Raw genomic sequence first — 18,388 nt, 5'->3', positions numbered from 1 at the left:
ACTTGTCTCCTGGGCCTTCAGATCTTACCTAGTACAAAGAAGTGTTTCTCCAGGACCCTGTTCATTGCTTTGTGAATAATAAGCACTCCTTGTTTCTTGATTGAATTTCTAGAGCTGCCTTTGTATTTTAAGTCTTACAGCTAGAACTTAGGATTTTGGGATCACTTTACTCTGTAGGAGTGTATTCAGAACTATGAAACGCTTTTGGATTTCTGCTGGAGAGTGAAATGACTTAACTAATAGATTGAAAGCAACCGTTTACAGTGTTTAGGATTAAAATGTATTAGACTTCAATGAACAGTTTAAACTGCATTAATGTTATAGCAGCCTTAAGCAAAACTAACATGGATACAAATCCATGCTCTTGTCTTCAGTTTTCATTGTTACTCTTGTGTGCACCTTGTATTCTCCGTTTAAATCCTGCATTACATATAGTCTTCCATGTTACAAAGTCACCACAATTGTCATTTAGATGGCTGCATAAACATGTGTGGCGGTTGATGTAATGTAATTCACTATTAGGCTGTCCTTTCATCCCAACCTTGCAAAACAAAACAAAAAACACCTGTATTATTTATTTGTCAAGAATAAGTTCATATTAGTGTAGTTACAGTACAGAGTGTCGTTCACACTCCTTTTCCTTTTTCCTCCTGGGACAGCAAAATACAGTATTGCCTGTTCTTTTCACAGTGCCCACTTATCTTGTTCACCAGCCTTGGCGGTATTTGTATCATCTCCCTATGCTTGTCCTGCTGCTGGAAAAAGAAAAGCCCGAGCAGGTAGGTAACCAGATCTGGTCCACCAGGTGAGTCTGTGGAGGTGGCAATTACAGTACTAAGAGCTAAGCACTCCTGGGAATTTGCTGGAACGTTCGTTCGGGGTGGGGATAGCGTCTGGTCGAATCAATTCTTCTATCTCGGGTCTAACTTTACTCTCAGGGCGCGCAGTGGGCGTCTAACATGGGCAGTCTGCCCTGTAGGGACACAGGCTCTCTTTTAGTGAGCTCGTCAGCAGGCCCTTTCTGGGGCCACAGAGCCGGCGCCGCCGGGCGGTGGAGTTCGGAGCTGGGTCCCGGCCGCGGCGCACGCGCCCCCCGCGGCCCGTGTCCAGCCCGGCTTTCCTCCGGAGCCCCAGGCGCAGGAGACCTCGCTCACAACCCCGCCCCCGCCGCCATAGCCCCGCCCACCACGGCCCCGCCCCGCAGCCGGCCCCGCCCCCGTCTCCTCCCCGCCCCCAGGAGCCGACGAGTGGCGGCGGCGGCAGCGGCGGCGACGGCCCCAGGACCCGGCTCCCTCAGACAAGAGGGCGGGTGGAGGAGGAAGCGGCCGATCAACCCGCCCGCCTCAGCGGACTTCGCGCCGTCGGCTCCCGGGCCTTGCGGCACCGAGAAGGAGAAGCCGAGGCGGGCCGCGAGGAGGGAAGGCGGCGGGGGCGCGGGGCGGAGGCGGCGGCGCGGCCGGCCGCGGCTGCCGCTTTGTTGTGCGGCCCGGGCCGAGGAAGCAGAAGTGGGAGGAGGGGGGAGCTCTGCGTCCCGCTCCCTCCGCGGCTCATGGCGACGGCGCTCGGCACATCCGGGACCCTCCGGCCCTGGCGGCCGCGGCGCGGGCTGTTCGGGCCCCGGCCCCGGCCGCTGTGGTGACTCCTCCGCGCCTCGCCGCCGTCCCAGCCCAGCCCGCCCGCTCGCCGCCGCCGCCGCCGCCTCCGCCTCCTCCTCCCCCGCCGCCGGGGACATGTCTAACCCCGGAGGCCGGAGGAACGGGCCCGTCAAGCTGCGCCTGACAGGTGAGCAGGGCGGGCTGCTGCGGCGCCTGCGGCCGGGCGGAGGGCCGGGGTCGCGGTCAGTGGTGCGTTGGACGGGATTGCGGGCGTGGGAAGGCCTAGTTCAGGGAGTCATTGGAGAACCACTTAACTGGGCTTGGGAAATGCTTCAGAACGCCGAGTGTGGCCCGTGGGGCTCCCGGGGAGGGTGGATTTGAGGTCCCGAAGTCTGGTTTCCTCGGGTCACGGGAGCAGCCTCTGGGCTGTACTGCCCAGGTGGGGTCGTGAAGGGGATTACAGAATCCGTTTGCTGATTGCGAGCAGTAAACACTCCTTAAATATGGAGTGAGGTGCTTAACGGAGGGTGGGGGAGGGAGGGGGAGAGAGAGAGAGAGAGAGAGAGAGAGAGAGAGTGTGTGTGTGTGTGTGTGTGTGTGTGTGTGTGTGTGTGTGTTCGTTCCCCGGTTGTTAACTTGCGCACCCACCCATGCCCGGGTGTGAAACCTTTACTCTCCAGCTGCCAACCTCTGTGGCCAGTGCCACACACCTTAAACGCACGTCTCTGGGAGGGACTGGGACTGTGGTTGGCTTTTCCGGTGTGTCTGCCTGATCCCACGACTCCCGGCTCATTGTACACCCTGTGTTTTGGAAGTTGTTTGATTGTAGGGTAGCGTGTTTGGGGTTGTTCCTTGTAGGCCGCAGAACTGGTGGCTCACGTCTTAGCTCCAGACCTGGTTTTAGGAACACTTGCTTTGGATGTATTTCTAAGTCTGGACTCGTACAAACTTTCAAGCGAACTTTCTCCGGTTCTCTCCACACTCTTCACCATTTTCTAAATGGAAAAGAATGCTCAGAGGGATTTGTTAAAGAGAAGACAAAACTGTTTATGTTCCCAGGTGCATCGAGTTGTTAACATATTACAGGTATAATTTGCTTACCGTGCCACTTCTGATATTCTTCCGTGATTACATCTCCCTCATTTTAAGGGAAAATTGTATTTAGTTAAGAGTGTAATTGAAACTACTGTCCCTATGCTAGTCTCGTCATTATCGGATGTAAATTGTCCACATTTGTATTCAGATGTGTGTTGAGAAAGATAGCATTTTGTAGGGGATTCGTACGCATTTGTGCCAGTGTAGAATAAACTAGTTACGCTTGCCCACACTAAACTTTGAAATTTACGTGGACGATTTTGTAGTTGAATGCTTGTGTGTTAAATGCCAGTCCATTGGCTGTACTTTCTAGATAACTTGAAGTGTATTCGGTGTTTGAGAAATTAACTTGAAGGTCTGTTGGCTGCAGCTTTATTTTTGATGCTGGAGAGATGGTTCAGCGGTTGTGTACTGTTCTTGAAGAGGACCTGAGTTCTATTCCCAGCACCCCCACCTTGGCTCACTACCACCTGTATCTCTAGCTCTAGGGAATCTGGAGTATCTGGGCTCTTACAGGCCCCTTTACTCATATACAATACCACTCCTACCCCTGGTACTTAACAATATATGCATATTACTGACCTGAACGTGGTTTTTTCTCTAGGGAACACAACAAGGCATTATTAACTTTCTTAATGGAAAAGCTATATTGGGGGATGCTTTTCTTTTCATCGTTTTTGACTTTATCTGGGGGAGAGTCAGTGGAACACCTTATAAAGGATCTTGGTTGCTCTAGTTTATCTGTTGCTGTTCTTCTAGAAAGAAATTGAGTATGGGTGTGCAAAACCCATCAGCAATAGGCTGTTGTTGTTTCCTTCTGGGATACATACATGGGATTTTGATTTTCTTTGGATAAAATGAATTTTGAGGTTTTTATGTAGAGAGTGTGTGTGTGTGTGCGCACGCGTGTGCGTGTGCATGCGTGCGTGTGCATGTGTGTGCGTGCGTGCATGCATGTCACAGGACAACTTGTGGGACTTCTCTCCCACTTCATGAATCTTGCCGATCAGATTCAGGACTTCAGACTTGAGAGAAAGCATCTTCACCTCTTCAGCCATCCCATTGTCTGAGGGGTGGTGTGATTCATTTCTTTGATGCCTATGATATATTATAAAAATTTACAAGTGAAGTTTGCTAGGCTAATGTGATAACCTCCACTCTACGGAAACCTCCCATGAGAGAAAAAAGATCACACTTAGTTTTTGAGCAAGAGGATGCATACATTAGACTAAATTTATAGAGTGATTTTGTATACTTACTTTTTCTGAAGAATTTTAAATACTCTGTCCTCTCCTCTTGATTATAAAAACAGTTTGTACAGTTGAACTACTCTGTTTCTTCAAGCCATTGGGAATTTGCCTGTGAATAGTTTTCTCAAAGTCTGACAGATATTAAAAACATTGTTCTCTGTTTGATTACATATGGTGGAATCTCCTCTGTTTTGCAAGGAACATTAACTTATATTTTTTTCATTTTTGTTCATCATTTACAAATTAAATACTATAGATTTTAACAAATAGATCTCAAGAGCTGGATTCAATTAGCAGCTTTTTAGGACACAAACATAAAAGGGTTAGATGGAAAAGATTGTTTTGACTGACTGGGTAAATGACAGAGCTGTGTTTGATGTGCGTCCAGGAATTGGTCTGGAGCTGGTGCCCAACTTCTCAGTCCATCTTGAGAAGCCAAATAAAATATTTAACCTAGGCCTCTTTTTGTTAAAAAAAAAAAAAAAAAAAAAAAAAGTTGATTCTTTGTTAAGACCTTAAGAAATGTTTGGCATACCTTTAGATTAAGTGTTTAACAGTTCATTTAAGACTGGGTTCCCTAATAGAGGGAAAAAACTCACTTAAAAAAAACCCACAGTGAACTTTTATTTGGTTTATAATACACTTGGGCTGTAAGATGTTTTAAGATTACTGTTCTTTGCTCTAAGTTAAAGCCATTTAAAAATTTAAATTTATGGAGTACCTTTGATTCCAAGGTACTTTATGAACTGTAGTTAATTATATCCTTAATGGAGAATTGCCCATTGCTGAAAGGTGTTAACCTTTCTTCGTAGCAGCCGGTCTCTGCCTGTCTGTCTCTCAGCCTCCTACCCCCACCCCCTGAAATCTCTGCCCACAGTGGATATTTTCCACAGACTATTCCTAAAATCCATCCACTAGTTAACTGTGATATTGTTGATGCTAAGAAATGGGACTAATTTAATCTCTAATTTGAGATTCCTTAGGCCATTGGTGAATATATGGAATGTTCTATCAAGTTACTTTTAGTTTTTATAACATTAGCATTTGATCATTAAAATGGGCTATCTCAAACACTATCAATTTCAGTTTGTATATGTAGAGTGGAGAATGGATTGATTATATAGTGTATAATTTGTAGCGTGACATGTATCAAACACTGGCTTTCCTTACAGCAGTAGGAAATGGCTTGGCCAGCCCTGCAGTGGCCTCACACTGGGAGGCAGAGGCAGGCAAATCTCCGAGTGTGAGGCCAGCCTGGGCTACACAGAGAAAAGAGGAAGGAAAAGAAATGGTTTGGGTTGAAAATATTCTATATACTTGGTTAAAGTGAAAAAGATGGGGTAATTTTTATACTCTTACTGTTTTTGAAAATCAACGGCTGGAAAAAGCAGTTTAGTATAGTTTCTAATATTTTAAATTCTTAGGTATGGAGTAATAGCAGATTACTTATCCAGGACCTTTATTTTAGACCTTTTGTTAAGTGCAGTGTTTTTGTATGCTGTTTCTTATTAATTTAAAAAATCCTTGGCAGTAAAGATATTAAGTTGACCTATATGTAAGGAAAATGAATTCTAAAATCTCACTTTAAATATATTTGTATCTTAATATTATTTCACTGCATGTTTTATTTAACTCAAGACTTAAAAAATTTGAACTTCATTGTGTGTGTCGTTTAGGTTTCTAAGCGTGAGTGTACCTGTGTACCTTAATGACTTCCTGAGGGCTATTGCTATTTGAATGCAGCTAATTCATTTTATTGGTTTCTGAAGAGGAAACCAAAATGTCATAGCTTCTTTTCTTTTCTTTTCTTTTCTTTTCTTTTCTTTTTTTTTTTTAATGGTTATGACATAGCAATGAAATAAGTTTATTTTACTTTTTAAGATTTTTTTTATTATTATGAAGAGGTTTTTTTTTTTTTAATTCATTGTGTGTTTTCTTTTAAGTGCTATCTTGTAATTTTCTTCAGACAGGCAGTAGTTTGGTTTTCTTGAGGTATGTGTGTTTTAATCATGGCTTCTGCCTTTTTCATGTTGATTTATCTATTTTTATAATAACATGTGTGCTTCCTAGTTGAGGTCAATTTCACACAAGCTAGAGTTATCCGAGAGGAGGAAGCCTCAATTGAGAAAATGTTTCAATAAGATCTGGCTGTCGGTAAGCCTGTAGGGTATTTTCTTAATTAGTGATTGATGTGGGCGGGCCCAACCTATTGTGGGTGGTGCCACCCCTGGGCAGGTTGATGGTCCTGGGTTCTATAAGAAAGCAGGCCAAGCTAGCCGGTAAGCAGCACTCCTCCATGGCCTCTGCAGCAGCTCCTGCCTCCAGATTTTAGCCCTGTTTGAGTTCCTGTCTTGATTTTCTTCGATGGTGGACTGTGGTGGTGTGGAAATGTAAGCCAGATAAGTCCTTTCCTTCCAGCTTGCTTTTGATCATGGTGTTTTTTCATAGCAATAGTAACCCCGACTAAGACAACATGCTAGCATTTTTATTATTTAGCATGTAGCTTAGCACATTTAGCATATAACTCAATTTTCTTTCATATTTTTCTCTTTCTTTCTTATTATTATTTTGTCTTTTGAGACAGGCTTTCTCTGTGTAACAGCTCTATCACACTTGGGTCATATTTTTCTTTTTAGACAGATTAGGTAGTTTACTGATTTCAAGCTCACTGTGTAGATGAGGATGACCTTGAAAGTCTGATCTTTCTGCCTCCATTTTCCAAGTCTTGAGATCACAGGTGTATGCCACCATTCCTGAAATAATTCAATTTTCAAGGTAAAGTAAAGGGTCAAACTTAAGGCACACAAAATTTTCATTTTAATTAATTAATTTTGTGTGGCCTGAACCTATGGCCTTGTACGTGCCAAGCAAGCACTCTACCATTGAGCTATATGTCAGGCCCTAATATGTCTTACTCTTTAAAAATAGATCATATTTAATGGAATGTAAAGTTCTATTTATGATTCATTATAATTTTGAATGTCAGTTACTGTATTATTGTAATGTGTAGGAAAAGAATTACATGGTCTGTGGAGAGAACTGTGTCCCTGGATAAATTATGATAGATGGTTTCACTTTGTTCTTGTGTTTTTTCCATTGGCCCTCATTTTTGTTCACTGTTATTTTCATATTTAATAATGCTAAAACCAATAGGTGTGGTGGTGAATACCTTTAATCACAGCACTTGGGAAGCACGGATCTTTGTGAGTTTGAGGTGTACCTGGTCTATATAGTGAGTTTCAGTCCAGCCAGGAGTACACATTGAGACCTTATTTTTTCTTAAAGCTGAATCTTTGAAATATACTGTTATAATCAGCATCTTAAAATATTTATTTTGTGTGTGGGTATGTATGTGTGTTTATGGTGCCCTCTGAGGTCAGAAGAGAACATCACATTCCTGGAACTGGGTTTATAGATCATTGTGAGTAACCTTGTTGGTATTTGAAACCAATTCTGGGCCCTTTGCAACATCAACAGGTGCTCTTTAACAGCTGAGCCATCCTTCAGCCCCTTAATCAGCATTTTTGTTTTTTTATTTTGTTTTGTTGTGGGACAGAAGAGTCTTACTCTGGAGATCATACCGGCCTTGAACTTGGAGTGATCCTCTTGCTTTTACCTCATCTGTTGTGGATTACAGGTGTGTGACACTAATCCTTACTATAATCAGCATCATTGCATGTTTTGTGTAATTGACCTGTATTAAGTACTGGACACTGGAGCTAAGGAGATGGCTCAGCAAGTACAGTACCAAGTCTGATGACTGAGTTCAGTCACTGAGACTCACATGATAGAAGTAGGGAAGGAACTGCCTATAGAAAGTTATCCTCAGCCGGGCGGTGGTGGCGCACACCTGTAATCCCAGCACTCGGGAGGCAGAGCCAGGCGGATCTCTGTGAGTTCGAGGCCAGCCTGGGCTACCAAGTGAGTTCCAGGAAAGGCTCAAAGCTACACAAAGAAACCCTGTCTCAAAAAAAAAAAAAGAAAGTTATCCTCTGAGTTCACACTCATGACCTGGCATAATGAATGTACACATGGGCGTGATCACACACAAACACACAGTTCAATTAAAAAAATAGACACTGTCAAGTTTTTATCTGTTGTCACTTTTTGTTTGTAGACAGCTATCTGAAGTAGGAAGTTAAGACGTTTCAGAACTCAGGTTACTTGTCTAGAGAAGATGTTAAAAACTTCTTATGTGTTGTGTGGAAAAATAATCATTAGGAGTTATTCTTACGCTTTGTAATCCTAGGTTTTTTTTAAGGCTCAAAGATTACTCTTATCCTTAGAACTTTCCCTGACTTGAATTGGTCTTTTCTCTATGACTAGAGACCCTTTCTCTAGTCTGGTATAGGATCTAACTCATCTATGGGACTTGTTTCTGTGCTGTAAATCCCATGAAGACAAGAGCTGTGTGTCAGCACAAATTAGGAGCTTTGGACACTTTCCTGAAGGGATGCTGGAGACCTATATGTAGTTCTGTCCCGTCTCACAGGTATTTGTTATGACTGTTGCATTGGGTATGAGTGGGCAATAGACAGGGACTACTCTATTTTGGGCCTTGGTGTGTTTGCCAAAAAGTTTGATATTGTTTTAAGGTGATGGGAGCCACTGAAATATTTGAAGCTTTATTACATTTGCTATTAAAAGTAGCCTAGCAGTAATATGGAAGTTAGACTCTAATTGAACCTAGAAAGACTGGTTTTAAGAGAACCAGTTAAGAGAATTTGATAGTATCCATTTTCAGGTTTCTTTTTGTTACTTGAACGTTTATTTCCAGTTAAAAAATTTTTTTTTTGAAAATATGGCACAATTCACGAATTTGCGTGTCATCCTTGTGCAGGGGCCATGCTAATCTTCTGTGTATCGTTCCAATTTTAGTATGTGTGCTGCCGAAGCGAGCACTATTTCCAATTTTTATTACTACAAATAATTGCTGTAAGCATCTTGGTATAGATAACTTTGATTTTTTTTTTTCTTTTCTTTCTTTTTCTTTTTTGGTTTGGTTGGTTTTGAGAGTTGGCCTTGAATTCTCTATGTAGTTGAGAATGATCTTGAACTTCTGTTCTTCTTGCTTTCCCAAGTGCTAGGATTATAGGTAGGTGTCATCATGCCTGTAGTGCTGGGAATGGGACCTAGGCCATCATGAATGCTAAGGAAGTAGCCTACCAAGTCCATAATTATGAACTTTAAAATTATTTTCTTATGATAGTTCCATAAAGATAGTGCTGAGTTTAGTATGGTGGTACATAGCTGTGTCTCAGCATTTGTGAGGTTGAGTCAGGAGGATCGTGAGTTTGAGGCCAGCCTACATAGTGAGTTCCAGCCAGTCTGGGTTATAGGGAGAGACTGGTTTAAAAAAACCATAACCAAAACAGTATTGTCATATTCAAGTGTGTTCATCCTCTTAAGATTATTTTTTAAAAAGATCAATTTTTCTTGTATTTATTGGCTTTAAATTTTTCCCATACCATGTATTTTAATCATTTCCCCCTCCCCAGCTCCTCCCAGATCTCCCCACATTTTTACCCACCCAACTTCATGTTATTTTTCTCTCTCAAAAGCAAACAAACAAGCAAAAAACTCAAAAGACAAAACTAAAGTGCACAAAAAACATGGAGTCTTTTGTGTGGGCCAGCTACTTCTGAGCAGGAGGCCTGCCCTGGTTGATGTACCTAGTATTCATGAACTCCATTGGAGAAAAATGGACTTCCTCTCTCCCAGCAGATATCAACTGAAAGTAGCTTCTTGGCCACCCCGACCAAGAACTTTGTGTCCTTTCCTCTTCTCTGTGCTTAGATTTTTGTCTTCATATGTCTGCATGCTGCCACAGTCTCTGTGAGTTCATCCATGCATCAGCTCTTTGCCTGGAGTCATCCACCACCTCTGGGTCTTACAATCTTTCCATCTTCTCTTTTACATAGATGATCCCTAAGCCTTGAGGTATTTGATAGATATCTCATTTAGGACTGAGTGCTCCATAGTCTTTTACTCTCTGCATATTGTCCAGTTGTGGGTCTCTGTGTTCATTTTCATCTACTGCAGAAGCTGCTTCTCTGAGTAGGGTTCAGTGATGCACTGATGTATGTGGATAACAATGTGTCATTAGGAGTCATTTTATATTTCTTGCTGTGTTCATTTAGCAGATGAATAGAAGTAGGTTTTCTTCTACCAGTAGATGGAGCTCTTTCGAACAGGTAGGTAACTGCCAAGCCGAAGGCCTGTAAATCAAAGTCAAAATGAGTGTCCTAAGAATAAATGGGATTGAAGGGTTAGACACTGAGAAAGGCAACTCCACCTTTCAGTGAAACTCTACACATAAATTAGTTTATGAATATAAATTAAATGTTGCATGTTATAGAACAGAGACAAAACTTCATTAAATTAGCACTGCTAACATTAGTTAATTCTGTTTGTGTTTTGTGTGACATTATAGGATCAGACTGGTAACTTTTTTACAGAAAGAAATTTTCTAAAGAAAAAAATGGATTAATTAAATCATTTTGTGAGAGGATGAAAAAGTATTTTAAATTTCTGAAAAAAGGCATTTGATACATTCAGAATACCATAGCTAACGATTGCTATGTGGTACATCAATAATATGTATTTGTGAATTAAAGGTGGGTGGAATTGAAAAAGGTGCAAATTTTCTTTAAGACCTCACTGGAAACAAAGAAGATTTCTTTCTATGATGTCATTATTGAATTAACTAATATCTCAGTAATTTTGACATCATTAAGCTATGAAAGTAAAGGACTGAAAGGTTCCTTTGTTAATTTTTGACTTGATTGATAGGACTCTTAACATCTTTATTATTGTGTGCATGTGTGTAGGTCAGAGAATGACTCTCAGGAGTCAGTTCTCTCTTTCATCATTTGAGTCTTGGGGATTGAATTTAAGTCCTTAGGCTTGGTGGCAAGAGCCTTTACCTACTGATCTGTCTCACTGATCCAGCTCTGTTACCACTGTATACATTTTCCTCCGTAGAGAAAGAAAGATCTAGCTGATATTCACTGAAAACAAATTTGTGGAGCACATGCACAGTCTGTCAGTAGTAGGAAGATAATATGTATTTCAGGGTTTTGTTAACTGAATGAGTAAAAGTCTTTTAAAAGGATGTGTGACAAACGTACTTAAAGGTCTGAGCCCCAGGGTCAAGAGCACTGGCTGCTTTGCCAGAGGACTTGGGTTCGGTTCCCAGCACCCACATGGCAGAACCATCTGTAACTCCAGTTCTAGGGAATCTGACACCCTCTTCTGACCTCAAGAGTACCAGACATGCATGTGGTCCACACACGTACAGGCAGGCAAAACTCTGATACATATAAAAATAAAGAAATCTTAAGTCTGAGCCAGGACTTGGACACACACTTGTAATCCCGGGTACTTGGGGCCTGAGGCTGTAGGATCTTGCACTCAGAACCAGCCTAGGCAGCAAGTGAGACAAAAAGATGGGGACAGGGGACAGGAAAAGGACTGGGGAAGCACAAGCAGCAGTCCCTTGGAGTCCCTGTAAAGAGTTGACGTATCTGCAATCCCGGCACAGCTATAGGAAATAGAAGGCAGACAGGAGAATCTCTTGGAAGCTTGGGGAGAAACCTTATCTCAAAAAACCAAAACCAAACCAAACCAAAACAAAACAGTTGATTATTTTCAGGAGTAATGTAATGATATCTTAGTTCCAAAGAGAGTAAATTTAATAATTTGCTGTGCTTGGTAGTTGATGCTCCTATAATAAATGGCAGGCTTGTTTTGATTTTTTTTTTTTAAAGGCCCAAGAATTACATTAAGGTATAATGGATAACCATGTTTAGAAGGATTATAATACAAGGCTCTGGATTAGCTAGCTGTTCAGTGGCCAGGGTGAGACTATTCATCGCTCTCCTCTTTAGGAGAATCATGGCAAAGAAACAGTCTGTGGAGGCTGTAGGCCAACTGTGTTGATGCACCAAACTGTATTTTACACCCTCCCCCCCTAACATAGGGTTTGTTTTGAAAGACTCTACAACATTTTTAAAATTAAGCTTGTAATTAAAAGATAAAATGAGCCGGGTGGTATGGCATAAATTTTTTTAATCCCAGTACTCAGGAGGCAGAGGCAAGTAGGTTTCTGTGTGTTCGAGGCCAGCCTGGTCTACAGAGTGAGTTCCAGGACAGTTAACACAGAGAAACCCTGTCTTGAAAAACAAAACAAAGAGGTTAAATGAGATGACCATTATTGAGGGCAGCACAGATCGGTGCATCTGCTAGTTCATCTTGAAATAATGAAAATATTTTGATTTCATACAATACCTGAGCTTTGTATTCAGTACCTGCTTGTTGGACAGATTGCTTCAAATAAATTCAATTTCTTCTAAAAATAAGTTGTTTGTTTGTTCTGCTATCTTTTTTTTTTGGTAAATTAATTTTTGAGGTAGCATATAAAGTAATTGGTTTCATTATGGCGTTTCCACAAGTGAGTCATTATACTTTGTTCTAATTTTTCCTCTTCACCAATACATGACTTTTTTCTATTAAAAAATCAATTTAAATTGTGTGTCTATGTGTGCGTATGTGCATGTCAGGGTGTGGCCAGAGGCATTGCATCCCTCTAGAGCTACAGTTTGTTGTGAGTCGCTTGAAATGGGGTACTGGTCCTCTGCAAGAGCAGTACACACAAACCTCTGAGCCATCTCTTTAGTCCCTAACAGATTTTTCAAATCTCTTAACAATGTATAACAACTAATTTCTATGTGGAAAATCACCCTATTGCTAGTCAGACAAATTCTTTTTCCCTCAAATATTTGGAACAAAAGAAAGAAAACAAAAACCCTAAATGATTTATGTGATATGAAGCAAAACAAAGTATTTGAAAAAAATTATATTTGTTGTATAAAAGGTTTTTAGTATTTTTTTTTATAAGAAGTAGCTCTCGGTAAAAAGGCCCTGGGTTCAGTCCTCAGCTCAAAAAAAAAAAGAAGTAGCTCTCAAACTTGCCCCCCACCCCCCACCCCCCCAGTGACTGTTGTGGGTCAGGAACTTGGGAAGAGGATCCATTGGGCAATTTTGGCCCAGTGTTTGTCGTGTGTTTATTCAGATGGCAGCTGGAACTGGAGTAGCTGAGGCTGCCCAGGCATGTTTTTCTCTGCAGCTCATGTCCAAGCTTCCAAATGGTCTCTCTCTGCAGACAGGTCATACTGCAGGTGGCCTCAGGCCATTCCATTGCTAACAAGGAGGCTTGGAGGCACCTGTAAGGAATTGTCTGGGGACCAAGGTGACAGGTGCATTTCTCTTCTGACGTAGCCTGAAAGGGCCTTGCTTGCTGTAATCTGTGGGTCATAAGCAAGTGAGTTACAAGCTTTTCTAAATTCATGGGGGAGAGGAGGATGTAGACTTCCTTGTCTTTGGATAGAAGAAGGTGAATTTGCAGTCATTTTAACAGTTGTAGGCTGGAGAGATGGCTCAGCTGTTAAGAGCACTGACTGCTCTTCCAGAGGACTGGGTTCAGTTTCCAGCACCCACATGGCAGTTCACACCTGTCTGTAACTCCAGTTCCAGGGGATCTGACACCCTCACACAGTCAGACCTGCAGGCAAAACACCATTGATCAGTAAATAAAAATAAATTATTAAAAAAAAATTTTTTTTTTGTATGTGGGAGCTGCTACTACTTTTTGGAGTTTTAGGTGGTACTGTATTTATCTTTAAATATTTATTTTATTTTTATGTGTTTTGCAAGCATGTATGTATATATACCACATATATAATCATGGAAGTTAGAAGAGGATCTTGGATCCCCTGGAGTCACCATGTATTGCTGGGAATTGAATCTGTGTGCTCTGAAACTAGTGCTCTTAACCACCAAGTCATCTCTTCAGCTCCTATGTATTTTTTTTTTTCTGTATACTAATCTAACAGATTCCATTTTCCACCCCCTCCCCCTTTTCCCCCATTTTTCATGACAGGGTTTCTCTGTAGCCTTTGCTATCCTGAAGCTTGCTCTGTAGACTGAACTCACCTTGAACTTAGATCCAACTGCCTCTGCCTCCAGAATACTGAGATTAATAAGGTGTGGGTCAGCATGCCTGGCTCATTTTCCAGCTTTATTGTCTGTGTTCTACCACTGAAGTGTCCAGGTGTTTTATTAGATCACCTAATGTCAGCAGTCTCAAGAATTATAATTTCGTGACTATAAAAGTCCAAGGTTATTTGGTAAATGACCAAAAAGATACACAATGGAAAAAGAAACAGATTGGCAAGAAAGAAAACAGACACTAAATGGAACAACTTTTGTAATGTGAATTTCTTTAGTCTCTGTTGATTTTTATACTGAAAAATCTTATACTTCAGAGTTAATAATCAAAGAATGGAGCCAGTTGGCGGTGGCACACGCCTTTGATCGCAGCACTTGGGAGACAGAGGCAGGTGATCTCTTGAGTTCGAGGCCAGCCTGGTCTACAGATCAAGTCCCAGGCCAGCCAGGGCTACATGGAGAAACCATGTCTTGAAAAACAAACAAAAAGAATCAAAGAATGGGACAGGAGTGGAGGCTCAGGGGATAAGAGCAGTGGCTGCTCTTCCAGAGGACCTGGACTTTATTGCCAGCACCTGTACAATTACTCACAACCATCTGTAATGGTTCTGGGTATCTGTGGGCACCAGGCACACATATGGTTCACAGACATGCATGCATGCATGCAAAAACACTCATACATATAAAATAAAAATAATAAAGAAATCAAAAAGTATTAGTGCTCCCCTAGAGTGCATTGTTTTTCTTCACCCGTGCCACAAAACATTCCTACAGAGCAGCTTCATAAGTTAGAAAAAAAAAGTAAGTTTGAATTATTTCTGCTATTTCTTTTTATTATCTTAAAAATGAAGTGTATGGGCTGGAGAGATGGCTCAGTGGTTAAGAGCACTGGCTGCTCTTCCAGAGGTCCTGGATTCAATTCCTAGGACCTACATGGCAGCTCATACCATTTATAACTTGAGTCCCAGGGGTCTGATGCCCTTTTCTGACCTCTGTAGGCACTGCATGTACATTTGGGCAAGACACACACAGTTAATTAATTCATTAATTAATTAAAAATGCACATTATTTGTGAATAGTTTTAAACTAACAGGAAAAATTACGACACTAACAGAGAGTCCCTATATTTCCTAAACTCACTTTTTCCTACTTGTCAACTATTTTACTACAGTATTATGTATTTGTTAAAATTGGTGAATCACTATTGTAGTATTAAGTGAAATCTGAAATTCATGCTTTCTTCAGATTGTAGATGGTGCAAAGGAAAATAACAAGTTGTTGCAGAATCCAGCCAGTTCATGTTTGGGTCTTTGGATAGAGAGAGGAGGCAAAGGCAGCAGCCCATCTCTGAGGGTGTTGGTGAGAGGAAGTTTTGTCAAGGTTCTCCACTTCCTCTAGGTCAGGCAGGTGATTATTCTCTTATCCTGCACAAAATTTAAGTCTTATTTCGTGGGGAAAGTTAACCCAGCTGGCTCCAGACTCAGGAATACCTTGATCGCACTGTGGGAGAAGAGAAATGCTTGTCTGAAAATGAGAGCCCTGACTACAGCTTAAATGATAAATCTCTAGCCCCTCACCACTGTTCAGCTTCCAGAATAGTAGCAGCTAATTACGTGTTTTATACTTTATGAACAAGACTTTTCTGTCAAAATTGGCCAGTCCCAGAGAAAACTCTGGTGAATTATGGAGTTTCCCAATGAAATGGCCATGTCGCCCTGCCAGACACTATAAAGAAAGCCCATTAGTTGCCAAGCTGGGGAGGAAGGGCCTTCCCATTCATGCACTTTTCCTTAGAGTTAGAAGGATTAGAACTTCTGACAGCAGTACCCAAGAAGATGGGAGGAGGGTGCCTTCAGAGTTCTGAAGTAAGATGGTTTGCAGCTCAGAACCCAGTGATGCCCACAGTCAAATGAGAAGGCTTGGTAAGGGCATTTTGGAACTGTCAGGTCTCAGAAAAAAAATTATTTCTACCCCTGCTACTGAAAGGATATGCCCAGTGTGGATCCCAGTACATTAAGAAGAGTGGAAAGGGTGTTGTAATCCCTTATTCAGAGGGAGAAGCAGAGAGGCAGAGCAGAGCAGAGTCCTAGGATAGTATGCTTGAGAGCAGACTGACCTTGGGGAGGAAGCTAGAGTCTGTGCAGTCTTGGGTGTTTTTTCCTGGTAGAGGGTCCACAGTAGAACTGTTTATAAATGACCAAGACCCAAACTTGTGAAAATTCATTATGCAAATATTTATGCAAATATTCAGCAATGAACAGTATAAATTATTTAGTGTTTGATAGTTTTATAGATCACAGAAACTGTTTTTGAAAACTGATCTTTCAGGCTGGTGTGCTGGTTCATGTCTTTAAATTCCTGGAGGATCTCTTTGAGTTCAAGGCCAGCCTGGTCTACACAGCTCCACAACAGCCAGGACTACATAGAACTTATCCAAAAAAAAAAAGAATTTTATTTTGTTGCAGTGTTGGATTGAACCTAGGGCCTTTTGCCTACTAGGCTAGCACTGTACCAATGAGCTAAACCCCAAACTTAGAAAAAAATATTTAAAAATTATTTTACATTTGTTTGTGCATGTGAATGCGCGAGAGTGATTGGGTAGAAGTCAGGATGACTTAGGGGCATTGGTTCTCTTTCCTGGGACCATGTGGGTCTCAGGATCAAACTCAGGTTGTCAGCCTTGACTGCAAGGTACCTTTACCCACTGAGCTGTCTTGCCTGCCTGGGAAAAAAAAAGTTAAGCCTCCCTCTCTTACATATACATACTGTTTTTGGATTTGCTGAAAATGAGTTCCAGGAACATTTTGGGGTTGCTTTACTGTTGGGTTGATTATTTTTTCTAAATTGTAAACTCTTTCTATTTTAGTAATGTATTTACTTTCAGGATCTTGCAGTTTTACTATTTTTATTGACTAGATTTTAGCACCAGAGCCTTATTAATTTAGATTGGATAATACTACAAATGCATAAGCTTTAATTTTGGAGATGAAAGTTTGTTTTTATGACCTGTCCTTTGGATAACTTATACTTAAATGCTATTTTTTGTTTCTCTTGGGCTGAAACTTTGGGAACAAGGATTTATTTTATGTGATTTGTACCAATTGTATATAGGTAATTCAATGCTTTTTATTGAAAGCTGGGCATGATGGCACCTGCTTGTAATCCCAGTGCTTGTAAGGTAGATATAGGAGCATCAGGAGATTAGAGTCATATTCAGCTGTATAGTGAGCTTGAGGCCAGGTTAGGATGAGATCTTGTCTAAAAACAAATAAATAAGCAAAAACTCACAACCAACCAGGCCCAAACCCCCCATAAACCTGAGTTTGATTTTATTCAGATGAATAGTTGTTTCTTGCTGTCTGTGGGAAACTGGTTGCAGGAACCTTCACATATATAATCCATGGGTGCTCAAGCCCTTTATATAAAATTTTATATTATGTAATATTTACATATAACCTACATATATCCTCTCATATATCATAAATCATCCATACATAGTACCTAATACAAGGTAAGTGAATTAATAGTTAAATATTTCATTGCTTGAATAGTTGATTGCCTGATATAAATGAATTAAATAGTAGAATAGTTCATTGATAATGAAGGGTAAAAAGTCCACAAAAGTCTACATGTTCAGTACAGATTCATTTTTTTTCTCAAGTAATTTCTATTCCTTGGTCGAGTCCATAGATCCAGAACTTGTTGAGATGGAAGCTGTGTATTTTTATTTTTTATTTTATTTTTTTGAGGCAGGGTTTCTCTGTATAGCCTTGACTGTCCTAGAACTTGCTTTGTAGACCTATTGGCGCCAAACTCACGAGATCTGCCTGCCTCTGCCTCCTGGGTGCTGGGATTACAGGCCTGTGCTGCTGCCGTGCTGCCGCTACTACTACTACTACCACCTCCACCTGGCTTGTGTTTTCTTTTTGGAAAACAGTTTATGGCCTAGAAATATGCTTTAAAAGGGAAATTACTGAATTTGAAAGTAAATTTTTATTTATCTACAATCAAGAAACTTGTGGGCCCATGCCCCTCCCTTTCTGTATTTGAAGGTATTTCACTTTGTTATGCAGTAAGTTGTTTTGGGATAGTGTAATTTGTCTTGAACTATGGAGGACTCAAAATTTGAATCTTGTTCTGTTAGTGATTGCTTTAAAATGACCTCAGAAGAACATGTTACCCAGTTTTTATGTATTCTTTGTATAATGAAAAGCCTTTAAAGAATTGAATAAGCTAAATATATATGTATATGTGTGGCTAATTTAGTTTGTAGGAAAGATTACACAATGAAAAGGTTAGCTTCTGTCTGTTCTCTCTTCTTTTCCTTCCCCTTTCCCCCGCTTTTCCATTTTCATGTGTGTGGTGTGCATGTATGTTTACATATATGTGGGCACACCTATATTTGGGTGCTCCTGCATATGGAAGCTCAAGGTTCATGTT

General features: G+C 41.0%; 1 protein-coding gene and 1 non-coding gene across 4 annotated transcripts in view; one reads left to right on the top strand and one right to left on the bottom strand.

The window, feature by feature from the left end:
• The first annotated feature begins 1,254 nt into the window (after positions 1-1,254).
• Positions 1,255-18,388, top strand: part of Smurf2 (SMAD specific E3 ubiquitin protein ligase 2) — a 105,006-nt gene continuing 87,872 nt past the window's right edge. Inside the window, exon 1 of one of the 3 annotated variants that reach the window (XM_036196454.1) lies at positions 1,255-1,782. In XM_036196454.1, coding sequence (XP_036052347.1) covers positions 1,731-1,782 — 52 coding nt within the window. In that variant the 5' untranslated portion in view covers positions 1,255-1,730. The remainder of the gene's footprint in view (positions 1,783-18,388) is intronic. The other 2 variants (XM_036196455.1, XM_036196456.1) reach the window with 2 other exon arrangements.
• LOC118590587 lies at positions 8,736-8,842 on the bottom strand. The gene has a single exon (XR_004945854.1). It is a non-coding gene; the product is annotated as a U6 spliceosomal RNA (small nuclear RNA).

The sequence above is a fragment of the Onychomys torridus genome, chromosome 8 (assembly GCF_903995425.1).
Source record: "Onychomys torridus chromosome 8, mOncTor1.1, whole genome shotgun sequence".
NCBI lineage: Eukaryota > Metazoa > Chordata > Mammalia > Rodentia > Cricetidae > Onychomys > Onychomys torridus.
Note: the sequence above shows the minus strand (reverse complement) of the source record. Positions and strands in the feature narration are given on the sequence as shown.